The following is a 20,392-nucleotide window of genomic DNA, read 5'->3' on the forward strand; positions in this document are numbered from 1 at the left end:
AAAACATTTATTCAAATTGCCCAAATAAGGTACATGTTTAGTTAACTTGGATTTTTTGGATATTAATTCAAATTTCGATTTGAAACGAGTTTTATCCGATATATGAAGTAGTGAAGTGGCATCCCCTAAGCCCCATTTGGTTTGGGTTTCTGAATCGGATTCCAATTTGGATTTTGGATTTAGTTATAAGCATCCATATTTATTTGATTGTATTTTTTATTTTGTGTAAATTTACGATCACTTCTTTATTTTGATTCATGCTTTCCACTTAATTTTTTTTATTTAAATTTTGACTCACGAAAAGTTATGGGGAATAGAATTTGTGAAGAATATGAAGATTTTAAATGTTAAGAGAAATTTAAAAGTTAATTAGATCTAACAAAAATTTGATAAATTCTTATCAAATATTTTTTTTTTAGGAATTATCATTTATTTTTATTGCTTATCATAGATTTTCATATTTTCTCAAAATTATTATTATAAAATAAAATATACTTGTTTCATAAAAACGTTTAAAACATAAAATATAATTATTTGGTATTATAATAGCTCTTTAATTTTTTGATAATAATTGTTTTCATGCTATGTTGTTTTACTTGTTTTTATTTTAAGTTTTCCATGATATTTTTCATATGAAATTAATTGTCTCAAATTATTTTTGTACTATTTTGTGATTTTGTTTATTTTTTTTTTTACCATCCTTTTCTTAACAATTACAAAGTATAGTTTTTGTTTGATTTAATAGAATTACAAAATCAATGCAAACTAAACTTTGACTAAAATAGAAGTTCAAATTTCTTAAACCATAACAAATAAATTTTTTCTAATATTCTAAAAGTCCATAAAATATCAATGAAATCTCTATTATTATTTTTAATCCTTTAAAATTCATCTACCAATCCAAAAGTTGTCCATACGCTAACAAATAAGAGAGATATTTCACATAAATTTAAGGGCCTGGGAAATTAGATCTCGTAACAAAGTTTGGCCCAACTCTCGGCCCATCTCAAAGCTTCCGCTTTCACAACTTCTCTTCGATCATCTCTCGGAGGACACGTCCGATGCTTCTCCGATCTCCATAATCGTCCCACTCCACATAGCCAATTGCAAGAAGATCCACCGTCGCTGCGTTTCTGGCGATTAAGGAGGAACAAGGATCTGATCTCAATTGAGTTTTCGTGGCTAAGCTCCCACTCTACCGCATCGGCTCGATCCTTCACCATTGTCTCGTACACTGAGAGCTTCTATACATACGCCATTGAACCCAAAGAAACACTTCAAAGAGTAGAATCCGGGAAAAATTCTGGATCTCTTTCTCCGATCCCGATCTCTCCAGTACATTTGGTCTCGTTAGATAGGTAGCCTGAGTCTCGATCCTCTTCCTCCTTCCCTTTAAGTTTCAAATTACTCTATGTATTAGCTCTTAAGTTTTCATAGGTAGTTTGCTGACTTGCGATTTTGAATGAGATCTGAATTGTATGGTTTTGAATTTGCAGCGCTACATGCTTCGTGTGTGTTTTGGTGTTTGAGCGAAGAAGCTGGGACCAGCTATGAGGTATCAGAATCACCATCCTTCGGGAAGTAGAAACTCGTTCCATGGAGGAGAGTTCAACAAACCGTCCAAAGTTGCTGTGGCGTCTATGATCAACTCCGAGATCGGCGCAGTTTTGGCTGTGATGAGGAGGAACGTACGTTGGGGTGTTCGCTACATTGCGGATGATGATCAGTTGGAGCATTCTCTTATCCATTCTTTGAAAGAATTGCGTAAGCAGATATTCTCATGGCAAAGCAATTGGCAAAACGTTGACCCCAAGCTGTACATACAGCCCTTTCTGGATGTTATACTCTCTGATGAAACCGGGGCTCCCATCACCGGCGTTGCTTTGTCCTCTGTCTACAAGATCTTGACCCTTGATGTTTTTACGCTTGACACCGTGAATGTGGGAGAGGCGATGCATATCATAGTGGATGCTGTGAAAAGCTGCCGTTTTGAGGTGACTGATCCTGCCTCCGAGGAAGTGGTTTTGATGAAGATACTTCAGGTTCTTCTGGCTTGTATAAAGTGTAAGGCGGCTAGTGGGTTGAGTAATCAAGATATTTGCACCATCGCCAACACCTGTTTGCGTGTTGTTCACCAGTCTAGCTCCAAAAGTGAGCTGTTGCAGCGTATAGCACGCCATACGATGCATGAGTTGGTTAGATGTATCTTCTCTCAGCTTCCTTATATCACCCCGCTGGCTAATGAATGTGAATTACCCGTCGGCGATAAGGTGAATCAACTTGACCTTCCTTGCTAGAATTTTTAGGTGTTTGTTCTATTTGTCTATCCCCTATAGATAGAATATTTAACATGCTTCAGTGAACGCAAAAAGTTGTATCGTATTATGATTTATCTGCTATGCGTATTGATTGATAGAAGATGCCTCATGATTCAGTTTAATGGTGAATTGTGTTGACCATCTCTTTGTTTTCCACAAATTTCTCACGGTATTCTTTCTTGTCTAGGTGGGAACAGTGGACTGGGATCAGAATTCTGGAGAAAACACAGTTGAAAATGGAAGTATTGATAGCGTATCTGATACTCTCGGCGTTGTGAAAGATTCTCCAAGTTCTGAGATGGTTATTCCAGAAACAGTACTCAAAAAAGATGAAAAGGGAGCCGAGGTCAGTGATGACTTAAATGTTGCTGCGAATGGTGAAAATGCAATGTTGGCGCCTTTTGGTATTCCATGCATGGTAGAGATTTTTCATTTCCTGTGTACTCTGTTGAATATTGGAGAAAACAGTGAAGTCAATTCCAGATCTAACCCTATAGCATTTGATGAAGACGTTCCTCTTTTCGCTCTGGGTTTAATTAATTCTGCTATAGAACTTGGAGGCTCTTCTTTCCGTGAGCACCCAAAGTTGTTGAGTTTGATTCAGGATGAGTTATTCTGTAACTTGATGCAGTTTGGTATGTCGATGAGCCCTCTGATTCTTTCTACAGTTTGCAGCATCGTTCTTAATCTCTACCTGACTCTCCGTACTGAACTTAAGGTACAGCTTGAAGCTTTCTTCTCATGTGTACTTCTGAGGATTGCACAGACCAAGCATGGCTCGTCTTACCAGCAACAGGAGGTTGCTATGGAAGCTCTGGTTGATTTTTGCAGACAACATACTTTCATGGCTGAAATGTTTGCGAATTTCGATTGTGATATAACATGCAGTAATGTGTTCGAAGATGTTTCAAATTTGCTATCAAAGAGTGCCTTCCCAGTTAACGGGCCTTTATCTGCTATGCACATAATTGCATTGGATGGGTTAATCTCCATGGTTCAGGGAATGGCTGAAAGGGTTGGTGAGGAATTGCCGGGTTCAAATGTTTCGACACATGAAGAAGGATACGAAGCATTTTGGACAGTGAGATGTGAGAGCTACGGAGATCCTAATTTATGGGTTCCCTTTGTCCGAAAGTCAAAGCACATCAAGAAAAAGCTGATGGTTGGTGCTGATCATTTTAACAGTGATCCTAAAAAAGGTCTGCAGCAACTCCAAGCGATGCACTTGTTACCTGAAGAACTTGATCCAAAGAGTGTGGCATGTTTCTTCAGGTATACATGTGGGATAGATAAGAACCTTATAGGAGATTTCTTGGGAAATCATGACCAGTTCTGTGTTCAGGTTCTTCACGAGTTTGCTAAGACGTTTGACTTCCAGAATATGAATCTTGATAACGCCCTGCGTCTCTTTGTGGGGACATTTAGATTGCCTGGCGAGTCGCAGAAGATACAGAGGGTGCTTGAAGCGTTTTCTGAGAGATACTATGAGCAGTCACCACAGATATTGATTGATAAAGACGCTGCCCTCTTGTTATCTTATTCGATTATCTTGCTGAACACAGATCACCACAACACTCAGGTCAAGAAAAAGATGACTGAAGAAGATTTCATCCGTAACAACAGGTGCATAAATGGAGGCGCAGATCTTCCCAGGGAATATTTATCTGAGCTGTATCATTCAATCTGCGACAGTGAGATTCAGATGATCCCAGATCAAGGAACCGGTTTCCAAATGATGACCTCCAGTCGGTGGATTAGTGTGATTTACAAGTCCAAAGAAACCAGTCCCTATATCATATGTGACAGCGCATCGTATCTGGACCGTGACATGTTTCATATCGTGTCCGGTCCCACTATTGCAGCTACATCAGTGGTTTTTGAGCAAGCAGAGCAAGAAGATGTTCTGCAGAGATGTGTTGATGGGTTATTGGCCATTGCAAAACTTTCAGCGTATTACCATTTGAATAGTGTATTGGATGATCTGGTCGTGTCTCTCTGCAAATTCACGCCGTTCTTTGCCTCGTTATCTGTTGATGAAGCTGTTCTTGCTATAGGAGAAGATGCCAGAGCAAGAATGGCTACTGAAACTGTGTTCTTGATCGCAAACAAATACGGCGACTATATCACTTCGGGATGGAAAAACATACTGGAATGTGTCTTGAGCCTCCACAAACTCCAGATTTTACCAGCTCATATAGCTAGTGATGCTGCGGATGACCCTGAGGAAGAAAGACCTTTAGCAAATCCCTTATCAGTAGTATCACAGGTACAACCCTCAGAGACCCCTCGAAAATCCTCTAGTTTTATCGGTCGGTTTAGCCAGCTTTTGTCCTTTGACATGGAGGAGACGAAGCCATTATTACCTACCGAGGAAGAACTTGCAGCCTATAAGCACGCTCGTGGTATAGTGAAAGATTGTCATATTGATAGCATATTCTCAGACAGCAAGTTTCTCCAAGCTGAGTCTCTGCAACAGCTAGTAAACTCTCTCATAAAGGCAGCCGTGAAAGATAAAGCTAGTGCTGTCTTTTGCCTGGAGCTTTTGATTGCAGTAACTCTAAACAACCGAGACAGAATCCTACTGATCTGGCAAACTGTTTACGAGCACATCTCGGGTATAGTTCAATCAACGACGACACCATGCCCGCTTGTGGAAAAGGCTGTGTTTGGTGTGTTGAAGATTTGTCAGAGATTATTGCCTTACAAGGAGAATCTAACAGATGAGCTTCTGAAATTACTCCAACTGGTTCTCAAACTTGATGCAAGAGTGGCTGATGCATACTGTGAGCCCATAACGCAAGAAGTAGCCCGTCTTGTAAAAGCGAATGCATCTCACGTCAGATCTCATGTTGGTTGGAGAACAATCATATCTCTGATATCAATCACAGCTCGACATCCAGAAGCTTCTGATGCTGGATTCGAAGCTCTCCGGTTTATAATGTCAGAAGGAGCTCACTTGTTGCTAGCAAACTACATTCTCTGTTCGGATGCAGCTAGGCAGTTTGCTGAATCCCGTGTCGGGGAAATCGATCGGTCTATCTCAGCCATCGACTTAATGTCAAACTCTGTGTTCTGTCTTGCTAGGTGGTCTCAAGAGGCGAAAAACTCGGTGGGAGAAGATGAAGCTATGAGGAAACTAAGTCAAGACATCGGAGAGATGTGGCTCAGGCTTGTGAACAACTTCAAAAGAGTTTGTCTTGATCAACGCGACCAAGTGAGAAACCACGCCATCTCAATGCTACAGAGATCAATAGCCGGTGCAGACGGAATCATGTTACCACAACCAATATGGTTCCAATGCTTCGACGCCGCAATCTTCCCGTTGCTAGACGAACTGCTCGCTGTTTCAATCGAGAATTCAAGAAAGACATTCAAGAAAACAGTTGAAGAAACGCTTGTGCTGGCAACAAAGCTCATGTCAAAGGCCTTTCTTCAAGCTCTCCAAGACATCTCGCAGCAGCCATCGTTCTGCAGACTCTGGCTTGGTGTATTGGACCGTATGGAGACTTACATGTCGACCAAATTCAGAGGGAAACGCAGCGAGAGAGTCCATGAACTCATACCGGAACTGCTGAAGAACACGTTGCTGGTGATGAAGACGACGGGTGTTTTACTACCGGGTGATGATATTGGAAGTGATAGTTTCTGGCAACTGACTTGGCTTCATGTCAAGAAGATATCTCCTTCTCTGCAATCTGAAGTGTTCCCTCAAGAGGAGCTTGATCAGTTTCAGAGACGAAACGCTAAGCCTGAGGATACTCCGGTGGTACCGGAACACTAAGGCTGAGAACGGTGGTGGAGTAGTGAGGATTTGTTTTATACAGAAGAAGAAAAGCACTATTGAAGAAGTTTTTTTTTAGAAACTATATCGAAATATTATATCTTTGCAGTATAGCCTTTTGTTTGAATATAGTACTTTGGAGTTTTTGGATTTTTATGGAATGTCACGTTGGAATTATGGCTATTGATCTCTGTAGCACAAATCGGCTCTTGCGATTCAGGGAAGCGTTGGTCGCAAGTTGCACAAATCGGCTCTTGCGTTACCAATAGAACGAACAGATAAAATGAACAGTTGAACTGAACTTGTGTTTCCAACCCATTCATGTATTTTTTGTCTGAAATGGAATAATCTCAAAATAGAGTTCACCTTTTCTAAAATATTATTACTTTATTTTTACTTCAAAATACAAATTTAAATATTCTCATTGTGTTCAAAAAAAAAATTAATTAGTCAAAAAATTGAAATTAAAATGAAAACTACAGTAATCCACATTACTAAACAGAAACAAAGATATGATAATTTTAAAGATATGCATGTCAAATTCAAAGATAATAATTTTATATAGCTTCACATTTTTTTTGTCATCTTTTTTTTTTGTCATCATAGCTTCACAAATTATAGTTGTTTATTCACTACAATTTGCATATTATCATGTTTAAGTAGTAGGATAAATTTTTTCGCGTCAGGCTACCTACCACAATTATGAAACCTTACTAATTTTCAAGGATTTAAAAATATTTTTCTGAAAATATTTTTACCCTGGCTCAATTAAATCATTTTATCAACTAATAAAAAAAAAAAGTTAGTACATATATCACAGAAAATTGGAATCTCCTTTCAAATAATTTTTGAACGACACCTCTGTCTCTCTATATTAAAATATTTTCATCTATCATTTTGAGACCAAATTTTCAATCTTGCAATTTGAAAATTTTAATTAACATTTTAATTTGTTTTATTTTAAAAAAATCTTACTATTTTATTACTTATTAGTTATTTATATCATTTCACCATTATGTGTCATAATTAGACCTGAGACTTTTATCCGAGATTCGATCCGGATTCGATCCAAAAATCCGGATATCCGGAGGGGGCGAATCCGGATCCGGATAATAAAATGTTGGATTTGTCAAAGCCAGATCCGGATCCGGATATTTTAATTTTGTAGTCCGGATATTCGGATCCGTAAGTTTTAATTAACATTTTAATTTATTTTATTTTTAAAAATCTTACTATTTTATTACTTATCTGTTATTTATATCATTTCACCATTCTGTGTCATAATAAAACAAATTCTTTTAAATGTTTTTTTATCAGCTACTTGTTTTCAACCGCAGTTTTCTTAGCCTACATACCGTACTCAAAACTCTTTTGACAACTTTGCTAAAATGATATAAAATTATAAATGTTATATGATTTTGTTAAAACTTTTTTAATCTACTAATTAAACAATGAATCGTTAATACACATAAAAAAATTTAAATTTTTGATTTCAAGATTTGTTGAAATTAATGGATGTAAAATTAAATAGAGAAATTCACTATAATAGTTTCCAAAATAAATTTAAAACAAAATAAACATAAAAGAAAAGATGTAGAGAAACGACAGGTGCCTGCTGGTGTAGGAAAGAAGCAGTGCAAGTGGATGTAGCGAATAATTACCTAATCCCGTTGAACATATTCCCAGAGTAATAATAAAATTCAATCTGCCGTCTTCCCTTCACCGGATCACCTTCCTTCCTTCCTTTGGATCTATCTTCCCATTCCGACGGTTCTTCGTTTCTCAGGTCTCCTCTTCCTTTCTCATCTTTTTTTTTTTTTTTTTATAATTCCTAATTTTGTGCTTTAATCGCTTCGATCACATGAGTCTCGTCAATTATTCTTCACTTTTCTCTCTTGCGATCGGTGAATTTTGCTTCTTCTGTCTTCCTTTTTTTTGCATAAACCTCGTGTTGACATGTGTTTCGATATATTATTAGTGTTTACGGATTGTTTTAGATATCAATCATCAATCCGCTTTTGATATCGCTGAGGAAAATTTACAGTTCCTAGTCTTGATTTGTTCCAGCTTGATGTAATTTGGGGTTATTGATCCTAGAGGAATTCGATTTCATTTATCTTTTATGTGTTGAATTGAATGCAGAGTATCAATCTACCTTGGAACAATGAGTGAAGTGTTTAACGGGTACGAGCGCCAATACTGCGACCTCTCCGCCAATCTTTCCAAGAAATGCTCCTCTGCTATTGCCCTTGACGGAGGTAAGTCCATATCATCTCTTTCTCCTCATGCACTGCCCCCTAGCTTCCTTCCTCTTTTATGAGTTACTACTACAAGCCTTTGTCTGCTTCCCTTTGAGAGATGATGATACCTTTACTGATTGACTTGCAGAACAAAAGAAGCAGAAGCTCTCTGAGATAAGATCTGGCCTCGATAATGCTGAAGCTTTGGTATGTGTGGACTCAGGCATATAGCTGCGTTTTCTTTGTTGCCCCTTTTAACATTTTTTCTTATTCACCAGATTAGGAAAATGGATGTTGAGGCCAGGAGCCTTCCTCCGAGCATTAGGACCAGCCTCCTTGTTAAACTAAGAGAGTTCAAGTCCGATCTCAACAACTTCAAAAGCGAAGTCAAGAGGATCACATCTGCTAACTTGAACGCTGCTGCTCGCGACGAGTTGCTTGAAGCTGGTCTGGCTGACACAAAGACGGTATGTAAAGAGAACTCACTAGTATCTTTTTTGACATCTATTGATTGATCTATGACATTTGAGGGCAGGCTTCAGCTGATCAAAGGGCGAGATTGATGATGTCAACTGATCGATTGGGTCGAACCACTGACAGAATCAAGGACAGTCGAAGGATGATGATTGAGACTGAAGAGCTTGGCGTTTCTGTCCTCCAAGACTTGCACAGTCAGAGACAGTCTCTCCTTCGCACTGGCGACACGGTATGTGCTCTCTTCTTCAGCACGATTTTATCATGAAGAAGACTACGTTTTATTTATCTACTACTTGTGATTGGCATCTCTTTTAACCAATAGTTAGAACTCTGATACATGCAGCTTAGTGGAGTAGACGAAAATGTCGGAAAGAGCAAGAAGATCTTGACGGGCATGACCAGGAGGATGAACAGGAACAAATGGACCATTGGAGCCATTATCACCGCTTTGGTCGCGGCTATTATCCTCATCTTGTACTTCAAACTCACCAAGTAAACCCTCTGTATCTAAACTCTTTGTCGCTGAACAAATGGTGTGCATCTTTTATTTAATCCTTTTCTGGCTTTCTGTGTGATAAGTTATGTCTTTGCCACCTTTTGTATTATCACGTTCTCTTGTTTGCGTTTGCGATTACATTTGTGTATTTTCATACTAAATGATGCAAATTGTTTTGTTTTATTAGAAACGCGTAAATTACATTTGAAACAATTAGAGCTTAAGCCTTGAGATTGAGAACTAGTTGTGTGTTTTTCTTTCATTCTTGAACCTGTTATAATCAGCGAGCATGCTCTCAATAACCTTATGCTTCATGCTATCCACCAAACCAGTCAAAATCTGTAGAAAGCAAATCACAACCAAACATCATTTACAAAGCTGAAATAGTGGAAAATATCGTTTTTGAGTTCGCAAACGCATATAAGAAACGGTTTCTAACCGCATTGGCTACGCTTCTCTTAACATCTTCGGGTACAAACGCAAGAACCGGAGGAAGGACGAAGCTTATGTTCATCTCTAATCGACCTTTGAGCCTTGTGTGCCTTCCGCCTCGGTCTGGGTACAATGCTCCTTGAACTCCCAGAGTGAAATCAGACTGTTCCATGACCTGGCCAAGCCCTTGAAGCTCCCATTTCATCTGAAAGTAAACCGTTAAAAGGGAACAAAAGAGTGAGAATCGTCAAGGGTTGCGTCTGTTTCTATTACCATGTTAAGCTCAAGAACTCTGGTTATGTCTAGAGGTACATCAGGCGGTTAATCTTGACCGTTGGATTTGCATCTAATCCGCATGTCCACCACTGGCCTTGCAGTGAGGAAGAGGAAATTTATAGGTGACATATGGATTCTCCATTCTTCCTGCACAAATAAAATATTGTTAGGTACCCGAAGGCATTCCCACTTACATAAAAAGGAACACATATTAGCTACCTCGTTAAGCCTATAGCTTTTGGGTTTATCAGGAAACATTGCTTTGAAAACCCTCGACTTATCCTCCAAATACTCATCGAACAACGCCTGGACTTTCCCAAAACGCGTCAAACACATGCACAGTTGTACAGTGATGCATATATAAAACTCATTATAGGAAATGAGAGTGAGAATGAGACCTGAGGAGACTCGTGCAATTGAACATCGGTAGAGAATTTAGATGAATACTTGGAGGGTTTTGTAGTTGACAACTGGCACTTGGCTCCCGACCGTAATGTTCTCATCTCCGCCGCTGTAGACCTGATTCTTCCCAGCATTGTCGGACACGACAAAACTGTTGAGCTGACAGCCATGTTAGTAGTCTCTCTCTAGGTTTTCAAGATTGGATGATGTTTGATCTTTCCCACATGTTTGAAAGATAAGGGGATATGTGTCTTTCGGCCTTGTATGTAGACGTGGTATATCGAGACTATCCACCTCATCAACATTTTGAATTCTTAGGGCCCTCTTTGATTTACTCCTTTAGTCACGTTTTTCTCATTATTACGAAGAAGACAATCTTGTTGAAAAAAAAAAAAAGAAGACAAATCTCTTTCTCTCTATACTCTTTCTTCGGTTCTCTATTATGAAAACAGAGTCTCCTTTCATTCGGCTAAATCAGGTCAATAACAGAAAATTGTGTGTTTTTTACAGTGTTCTAAAAATTGGTTTAGATGACATATTAAAATAAAAGTCTAACCATACACTTAATCAACAATCTTCGTAAAAAAATAACTACCGCCTAACGATTTCTTACATTGTTTTTCTCTCAAAATATTACAATTGACAGATTTAATATTCAAACCAGAGTTTACCCGCATCTGCGCGGTATACTTTTATTAAAAAAACATTTTGAACATAAAATAATTTATGAAAATATATGTTTTATAAAAATTTAATGTTTTATATAAAATTTTATTTTTATACATTTATATTTGGTGAAAAAAATATTCAGATTAAATTATAATAGTCATATCAAACATATAGATCTGGGTGTTTGGTATTCCATTTAGCTCCGTTTCATATTTTTAAATTTTGGTTTTTCTGTCAAAAGATATAGTCACCATTCAGTTATTTATGAAATTCGTTTTGGTTTTGATTTTTTTGTTCGGTTCTCAGTTTTTATGTCAGGGCTTATGTTAACGTATTGTTTTATTGTAACATCATATTAAAAAGTTTAGTGTTAAACATTTGTGTTAGATGAATTATTAGTTATCATTGTAAATTTTGGTTTTAAAAATTTGTGTTCTTAAAATGTTTATATATGATTTAATTAATTTCTTTATAATATCTTTAGGACGCACCATCGTAAAAATGGAATGTTCAGCTTGTGTGGTTGCAGTGTGTAGTTCTTTTTTTGTTGGCAGCGGTTGCAGTGTGCAGTTAGAGTTGTGGGATTGATAGTACATATATAGTATAGATAGGGTTTAGTTTCAGATTATTAAATGGGGGATATTGAGTGATATTTGTTTAGCTAGGATTTCGTTAGGATTCTTATTAGTTAAAACTGAATATTTTATTGTTATGATTTCAAAAGTAATGGGTTTGATTTTTGTTTTTATATGATTGCTGAAGAAATTTCTTATTTATGAGTATATTGAGAATATCCTTTAGTTAAGATGTTATTAATAACATAGACCTAGTATGATTTTTTTATAGTTGATAAAAATAGGACTCCATAACTAACAGTTCGACGGCATAAAATTGACATGATATAGTCAATAAACCAAAAATTTAACGGTTTTGGCCTATTTTTAACAGTTGACTATTATAATTCTAATTTTGTGGTGTATATTTTATACTAGTTGATACAAGTTTTTTTTTTTAATATAAACGTATACGCCAAACATGAACGCATAAATTACATTCAAACCATTAAAGCTTTAGCCTTGAGATTAAAAACTAATGATGTGTTCTTCTTTCATTCTTAAACCTATTATAATCAGCGAGCAAGCTCTCAATAACCTTATGCTTCATATTATCCACCAAACCATTTAAAACCTGCAGAAAGCAAATAAAAACATAAGACAATATATAAATTTGGAATACAGTGTTTTGAGTTTGCAATTGCATTTATTTCTAACCGCATTGGCAACGTTTCTCCTAACATCCTCTGGTACAAGCATGAGAACCGAAGGAAGCACGAAGCTAATGTTCATCTTTAGTCGACCTTTGAGCCTTGTGTGCCTTCCGCCTCGGTCTGGGTACAATGCTCCTTGAACTCCAAGAGTGAAATCAGACGGCTCCATGACCCGGTCAAGCCCTTGAAGCTCCCATTTCATCTGAAAATAAACCGTTCAAAGAGAACAAAAGAGTGAGGTATTTAGACAGGTGTGTTTTTAGTACTTCCTCCATTCAACGAAGATATAAATCTTGGATATTTCACACAATTTAAATATAAATTTACAATTCTAGAATTTTTTTTAATACCATAATTTCAAAAAATCAATTTATTTCAACAGTAGTGTCTTAATCAATATGATCAGTAAATAAAGGTAAACAATTATTCATAAAACTTTTCTCTTTCTGAAACAATTAAAAATGTCAAAACTTGTATTTTTGTGGAAAGGAGGGAGTACCATGTTAAGCTCAAGGACTTTGGTTATGTCTAGAGGTACATCAGGCGGGTAATCCTGACCGTTGGATTTGCATCGGATCCGCATGACCACCACTGGCCACGCAGTGAGGAAGAGAAATTTTATTGGTAACATTTGGATTCTCCATTCTTCCTGCACAAGTAAATCATGTCGGTCTTTTCGTTAGAGTAACCAAAGAATGCAACCCCACACTTATAAAAATGGAACATGGATGTTACCTCGTTAAGCCTATAGCTTTTGGGTTTATCAGGAAACATTGCTTTGAAAACCCTCGACTTATCCTCCAAATACTCATCGAACAACGCCTGAAGTTTCAAAGCATTACAACACAAACGGTTTTACACTGATGCATACATATATAACATCATAGAGATTGAAAGTGAGAATGAGATACCAGAGGAGACTCGTGCAGTTGAACATCGGTAGTTATTTTAGATGAATATTTGGAGGGTTTTACGGGTGACAACTGGCACTTAACTCCCCACCGTATTGTTCTCATCTCCACCGCCACCGACCGGCGTCTTCCGAACATCTTCGGGCACGACAAAACCGTTGAGCTTACAGCCATTTTACCAGTCTTTCTCTCTCTTTTTAGGTCTTCAAGATTGGATGATATTTGATCTTTCCCACTTTTCTCTCTCTCTCTCTCTCTATATATATATATATATATCTTCAGAGGAAAGATTGCGTCTTTGCTTCTCTTTAATACTTTTTGAGACTTTTGTTAAAGAAACAGAGACAGAGAGTAACATTCTCACGGTACGCATTTGGAAGATAGTGGATTTCGAGAAATATTTGTTGAAACATTGCTTTTCAACTTCTATAGTAACCGGGTACATATTCGGTTTGGTTTAATTGTTTCAGGTTTTGTAAGAAATATAAGTCGATTTCGTTTAGTTTGGTTTGTTTTAGTTAAGAGGTTACCCATTTATTTTGCCATCTACGTGGTGATAATGTAAACCCTCGTCTGTCACGCAGTTGTTGATGAGAGTGACACGAGAACATTGAACGTTGAGAAGAATCTGTAGAATAACTTCTACCACACGCTGAGGTTTTGAAAAAGAAAAAAAAAATTCATTGCTTTCGAAACCGACAAACTCAGACTGAATACTAAGAAACCGGTCTACTTAGGCGCCTAGGAATATGGATTACTAACTTTGACTTTTAATGTAAGCAATATGCAAAGAACTCTTGTTGTTAGTAACTCTTTAACTCTATAATTTTGTTCTTCAGACTGGCTAAGTAAATTAAAACAATTAAAATCTTATATAGTATGTTACGATGACTGTTCATAAACGATTGTTTCATATTGGATTGAGAAACAACTATACATGATTGAGCATTGACATTAAAACTCGGCTTTAGTAGATAACTTGTGTAATCTTCTCTCATTCTTGAACCTGCTATAATCAGCGAGCAAACTCCCATTAACCTTATGCTTCATATTCTTCACTAAACCTGTCAAAACCTGTAAATGGGTCCAAATCAGGTCATGTGTAAATCATAAGAGAGTCAAATAAGGTTTTATATACCGCATTGGCCAAGTTCCTCCTAACGTCTTCAGGTACCAATTCAAGAACAGGAGGAAGAACAAAGCTTATGTTCATCTCTAGCTGACCTCTGAGCCTTGTGTGCTTTCCTCTCCGGTCTGGGTACAATGCTCCTTTGACTCCCAAACTAAAGTCAGACGGTTCCATCACTCGGTCAAGCCCTTTAAGTTGCCATCTCGTCTGAAAAGAAGCAATTTAAGAGCATCATTATCCGTCTTAAAAAAGGGTTCCTTATGGCTTGGGTCCCACCAAAAACACAATCAACATTCCTTCTGCATGCAAAATAAGCACCCTGTTTTCTTTGTTGTTTGTAATATTCGCCGATCCTACCAACACGTGGCGGTCCGCGATTGATGTACTTTTTAAATTTTTTTTTTTTAATTCAGACAAAAAAAACAAATTTAAGCCGATAATGATGCTCTAAGAGTTTGAGTAATGGAAGATGAAGAAACGAAGAGAGAGAAAAGTTATTACCATTTTGAGCTCAACAACTTTGGTTATGTCTAAAGGTACGTCTGCCGGGTAATCCTGACCGTTGGATTTGCAACTTAAACGCATATCGACCACAGGCCACACAGTGAGGAAGAGGAAGTTAATTGGTAACATCTGAATCCTCCACTCTTCCTGCAAAAATTCAATTTATCCAAGTAAACTTAAAATAGTGAAAAGGGGCGTTCCGAATATTGAACTCGGGACCTCTCGCACCCTAAGCGAGAATCATACCACTAGACCAAACGCCCGTTTTGAACTTCATTTATATATAATTAATGTTACTCATATTAGTTGACGTACCTCGTTAAGCTTATGGCTTCTGGGTTTGTCAGGGAACATGGCTTCGAAAACTCTCGATTTATCCTCTAAATAATCATCGAACAACGCCTAAAAGTTCCTCAAAATCACATTTAAGAAACGCACCAAACACAGTTTAAACTGATTCGTGTTATAGAGAGAGAGAGAGAGAGAGAAGGAGACCTGAGGAGACTCGTGGAGAGGAATATCTGTGGAGAGTCTTGACGAATACGTGGCAGGTTTTATGGATGATACCTGACACCTAACTCTCCACCGTGTAATTGGTCTCATCTCCGTCTTCACCGGTCGGTAAGTTCCGAACATGGGCGATGACAAAACCGCCATTTCACCGATTATCTTTTCAATATCAGAACTTCTATATATTCCACATTTCTCTTTTGATTTCTTTCTGAAAGTTAAAAACTTTTGTAAGAACTTTTAGATTTCTCTAGAGGAGTGAAGTTGCTTTTTGGTAGAGATTTTTGAGGGATAAGGGGATATCTGTCTTTCGGCCTTCTATGTCGACGTGGCATATTTTGAGACTAGCCACATCATCAACATTTGGAATTCGTAGGGCCCTTCTTTTCTTTGTACTCCTTTCCTTTCCATTAGTGGATGAGAATGACACGAGACGAAACTCAAAAAAAAAAAACTCATTGTATTGTCTGACGACAAAGGAAGGTTCTACAAACTAAACTCGATCCTTATTTTGCATTAGTTCCACTGTACATGTTATGTCATATTATTAAAAGATCAAGGATATTCAAATCCTACAAGCAACCACTACAAGAAAACAGCGGTATTCTGACGGACATTCCGACGGAAAATGAAATCCTCGGAATATCCCGAGGAATTCCTCGAGGAAACACAAAATTTGGTTTCCTCGGAATTTCCTCGGAATATACCAACGGAATTCCGAGGAAATACTAATCCGTCGGAATATTCTTATGGAATACCGAGGAAAAACGTATTCCTCGGAAAAAACCGATGAATTCCGAAGATATATTATAGCCGTTAGAGAGCCGTTGGGAGATTTTAAAAATTCCGAAGAAATTCCGATGAACTAGCCGTTTTCGTCGGAATTCCGTCGGAATTTCCTCGGTCTGTCGGCAGGATTTCAACTATAAATACAAGCACCCCTCTTCCTCTTCATTCACTCAATATCTTCATCCTCCCTCTTACTCTCTTTACACACGAATTTGATTCATAAAAACATGTCTTCTTCAAATTATTTTCGTTCTTGGATCGATAGACCTCATTTGGATCCAAACACGAGATTGCTTACGGAAGAATACCAACGAGGTATAACCGAATTCATGGGGTTAGTTCACCGACAACCGGAAGCAAAAACAGGTATGTTAAGATGTCCTTGCTCTAATTGTAAAAATAGAAAGGTTATTAAAGAGTGGGATGTTTGGACTCATCTATATTTGAGTGGGTTTACACGAAGTTACAAAATTTGGTATCATCATGGGGAAACTGATTATGAACATGGTAGTACTAGCGAACCTCAGCCAGCGGTTAGATTAGAAGAACCAATTAGAACGGATGTAGATTATGGTGTAGGTACTGAGCAGATGGTAAATGATCATTTTAGATTTACCCAATGCACAAGCTAGGAGATTTTATGATATGTTGGATGCTGGAAAGCAACAATTGTACGAAGGTTGCAGAGATGTTCATTCAGCTTTATCATCTGCTACAAGATTGATGGACATTAAAACAGATTATAATTTGGCTGAAGACTGTGTGGATGCGATTGCTGATTTTGTAAAAGGTATTCTACCCGAGGATAATGTAGCTCCTGGTTCATACTACGAGGTTCAGAAACTCGTAGCTGGTCTTGGTTTATCGTATCAGGTAATAGATGTATGCAGCGACAACTGCATGATTTATTGGAGAGCGGATGAACATCGGGTTACATGCAAATTTTGTGGAAAGCCTCGTTATAAAGATACGAGTGGAAGAGTTCCAGTGCCATATAAAAGGATGTGGTATTTGCCTTTGACGGAAAGGTTGCAGAGGTTGTATCTGTCTGAACGCACAGCGCAACCAATGAGATGGCATGCGGAGCACTCAACAGATGGTGAGATCAGACATCCTTCAGATGCAAAAGCGTGGAAGCATTTCCAATCAAAGTATCCCGACTTTGCTTATGAGAGAAGAAATGTCTACCTTGGATTATGTACTGATGGTTTCAGTCCGTTTGGCAAGAGTGGAAGACAGTATTCTCTATGGCCCGTCATTCTTACACCATACAACCAACCCCCAAACTTGTGCTTGCGACGAGAGTTTTTGTTTCTCTCGATTCTCGTTCCCGGACCAGAGCATCCTAAGAGATCACTTGATGTGTTTCTTCAGCCACTAATATATGAGTTGCAACAACTATGGGCTCAAGGTGCTGAAACATACGATGTTTCGTGTATAGAAAACTTTCAAATGCGGGCAGTACTAATGTGGACAATAAGTGATTTTCCAGCATATGGTATGTTGTCTGGATGGACAACGCATGGAAGGCTATCATGTCCATATTGTCAAGATAACACTGATGCTTTCCAACTAAAACACGGAAGGAAAACGTGTTGGTTTGACTGTCACAGGAGATTCCTACCACCTGATCATCCATATCGTAGGAGTAGGAATTTGTTTACGAAGAACAAGAGGGTGTTTGACAGTCTACCTCCGGAAATTTGTGGGAAAGATTTGAAGATACAACTAAGAGATTTTGGTGCAGAAAGGACGCCAGACGTCGGTGGACATGAGCGTTTTCCGGTAGATGCTGTTGGAGAACTACATAACTGGCACAAAAAAAGTATTTTCTAGGATCTGCCATACTGGGAAGATCATCTGCTAAGGCATAATTTAGATGTCATGCATATTGAGAAGAAATTTTTTGACAATCTCATGAACACGATCCTTAATGTTCAAGGTAAAACAAAGGATAATTTGAAGTCAAGACTGGATTTAATCGATATATGTGCTCGTTCAGAACTTCATGTTGATGAGAATAGTAGGGCTCCTTTTCCCATATACCGACTTGATGCAGAGGGAAAAGATGCGTTCTTTGATTGGATTTCAAACGATGTGGAATTTCCAGACGGTTACGCATCAAATTTGCGTAACTGTATCGACAGAAAGGAAGGAAAGTTTACTGGCTTGAAAAGTCACGATTGCCATGTAATGATGCAGCGCCTCCTTCCGTTCGCCTTCAAGGAACTATTACCACGAAATGTTCATGAAGCAATTGCAGGGATAAGTGGTTTCTTCCGCGATTTATGCATGAGATCAGTGACTCTTGAAGGTATTGAAAATTTGAAGACTAACATAGCTGTGATTCAGTGCAACCTTGAGAAGATATTTTCTCTCTCATTTTTTGATGTTATGGAGCATCTTGTTATTCACCTGGCAAGAGAATTGGAACTTGGTGGTCATGTGCAGTATAGATGGATGTATCTGTATGAGCGGTGTATGTTCCATTTGAAGAAGATGGTGAAAAATTTAAGTAGGGTGGAAGGTTCTATAGTCGCACAGATGATCAATCAAGAAACTTCAAACTTTGCCGAGTACTACTTTCCAACAGAAGTTCAGACCAAAAACAGAAGACCTGCTCGGCATGATGATAGAGGCGAACGGGCAACATATCATGTTACGGTTCCAGACATTTTCACAGACGTTGGAAGACTTAGCGGAAAACCAAAGGACCGTCGACTTACTGAGCAGGAGCGCAGTCATTTGCAAACATATTTGCTCACCAACTGCGAAGACGTTCTTCAATATGAGAGGTAAATAAATTAGCGTACAAATTTTTATTTTAACAAGTTGAAATTTAAATCTAAATTAATTACATTATTTTCATCATATACAAGATTTTCATGGCAGAAAAGCGGTTCGAGTATAGATACGCCACAGAGGACGAACTAGAAGAAATGAAGCAGAGAGAATTTACTGGATGGATGTTTACTTATGTGAGTGCTTTAAACAAATTAAAATATATTTTATCACATATTTATACTAATTCACATTTATTGATATAACATATATATATGTGCTATTAATAGGTGTCTCCTGGTTTGGCCAGAGGTGAAACATTTGACGATTGTATACGTGAGATGGTCGTTGGACCAAACTTTGTTGTGAAGTCATGTCCGAGATTTTGTACTCGAGGATATGCATTCACAACTCAGAAGAGGAGACGTTCGAGTACGACTTATGATGCTGGCGTTTGTTCTGCATCAGAAGATGATGTATACTACGGACACATACATGAGATTTTGGAAATCAAGTATTTGGGCATGGTTGGATTGCGCTGTATTATTTTCTATTGTGATTGGCACGACAACACTCCAGATCGAGGTGTGAGAACAGATGCATTTGGTGTTACATCAGTAAATTCGAGGCGAAAGCTGCAATATTATGATCCTTTCATTCTTGATTCTCAGACCGATCAGGTAATTAAATGTTAATTATTCAGAATGATTCATCATCATGTGTATTAATTTATAATTTTACTAATAATTTTCTAAATGTTACAGGTTTGTTATATCAAGTACCCCCGGGTAAGGAACAGAGATGATCCATGGGTTACTGTTACAAGACTCAACCCGAGAGGCCAAGTTCAGGGAAGTTCTGAGCTGGAAGACCCACTACAACCAAGCACATCCGGCAACTTAAGTGCAGCAGAAGATTTAGCTGGAGTTGGCCTTGTAGTCGATTTAACCGACTTCGGAGAGGAAGCCGTCGTTCACGTAGAGGATGAACCAGTGATTGGAGAGTTTCACCAAGATCCAGATTCAGATTCATCTGGTGATGACGACTCGGAAACAGACTACCATTGATTTTTTTTTTTTTTTTTAAAGAAATACCGAAGAAATTCCAAGGAAAACTAGATATACTCGATCGATCGATCACATTTTTTTTTTTAAAGAAATACCGAAGAATTTGTTTTTCCTCAAAATTTCCTCGGAATATTCCGAGGCTTTTCCGTGGAAACAAGGTTTTTAAATCGAAAACAACGTTTTTCGGTTTGAATAACACTTATATAACCCTTATTAAGTGTCTTAGACTTATTATGTAGTCAAAAATTTGTTTCTTACCCTATAATAAACACTTTTCCGATTGTATGAACGAAATCCCCACAACATAAGAGAAACACTTATACACTTTAATGAACGGTAAAGG

General features: G+C 37.8%; 4 protein-coding genes, 1 non-coding gene and 1 pseudogene across 6 annotated transcripts; 2 read left to right on the top strand and 4 right to left on the bottom strand.

Annotated features, from left to right (window-relative positions):
• The first annotated feature begins 1,010 nt into the window (after positions 1-1,010).
• On the top strand, positions 1,011-8,357 carry LOC106432323 (ARF guanine-nucleotide exchange factor GNL1). Its single transcript, XM_013873160.3, has 4 exons — positions 1,011-1,358; positions 1,497-2,270; positions 2,506-7,885; positions 8,242-8,357. Exons 2-3 carry the CDS (start codon positions 1,551-1,553, stop codon positions 6,097-6,099), a joined length of 4,314 nt encoding a protein of 1,437 aa, XP_013728614.2. The 5' UTR covers positions 1,011-1,358; positions 1,497-1,550; the 3' UTR covers positions 6,100-7,885; positions 8,242-8,357.
• On the top strand, positions 7,775-9,495 carry LOC106432330 (vesicle transport v-SNARE 11). The gene is made up of 6 exons (XM_013873168.3): positions 7,775-7,885; positions 8,242-8,357; positions 8,488-8,546; positions 8,618-8,806; positions 8,875-9,045; positions 9,160-9,495. Exons 2-6 carry the CDS (start codon positions 8,264-8,266, stop codon positions 9,310-9,312), a joined length of 666 nt encoding a protein of 221 aa, XP_013728622.1. The 5' UTR covers positions 7,775-7,885; positions 8,242-8,263; the 3' UTR covers positions 9,313-9,495.
• On the bottom strand, positions 9,474-10,655 carry LOC106432329 (annotated as a pseudogene).
• BNAC04G31630D lies at positions 9,474-13,564 on the bottom strand. Of its 2 annotated transcripts, XM_048754793.1 has the most exons (9): positions 13,270-13,564; positions 13,094-13,180; positions 12,858-13,007; positions 12,363-12,560; positions 10,419-12,279; positions 10,240-10,326; positions 10,018-10,167; positions 9,752-9,949; positions 9,474-9,651 (listed from the first exon to the last, which is right to left on the bottom strand). In XM_048754793.1, exons 1-5 carry the CDS (start codon positions 13,441-13,443, stop codon positions 12,181-12,183), a joined length of 708 nt encoding a protein of 235 aa, XP_048610750.1. In that variant the 5' UTR covers positions 13,444-13,564; the 3' UTR covers positions 9,474-9,651; positions 9,752-9,949; positions 10,018-10,167; positions 10,240-10,326; positions 10,419-12,180. The 2 variants fall into 2 exon arrangements, with proteins under 2 accessions (XP_048610750.1, XP_013728610.1); XM_013873156.3 differs by lacking the exon at positions 10,240-10,326.
• Positions 13,565-14,118: 554 nt separating this feature from the next.
• On the bottom strand, positions 14,119-15,840 carry LOC106432334. The gene is made up of 5 exons (XM_013873172.3): positions 15,398-15,840; positions 15,218-15,304; positions 14,900-15,049; positions 14,408-14,605; positions 14,119-14,343 (listed from the first exon to the last, which is right to left on the bottom strand). Exons 1-5 carry the CDS (start codon positions 15,557-15,559, stop codon positions 14,224-14,226), a joined length of 717 nt encoding a protein of 238 aa, XP_013728626.2. The 5' UTR covers positions 15,560-15,840; the 3' UTR covers positions 14,119-14,223.
• On the bottom strand, positions 15,094-15,165 carry TRNAP-AGG. The gene has a single exon. It is a non-coding gene; the product is annotated as a tRNA-Pro (tRNA).
• Positions 15,841-20,392: the final 4,552 nt, after the last annotated feature.

This window comes from Brassica napus, chromosome C4 (genome assembly GCF_020379485.1).
Source record: "Brassica napus cultivar Da-Ae chromosome C4, Da-Ae, whole genome shotgun sequence".
NCBI classification, from domain to species: domain Eukaryota; kingdom Viridiplantae; phylum Streptophyta; class Magnoliopsida; order Brassicales; family Brassicaceae; genus Brassica; species Brassica napus.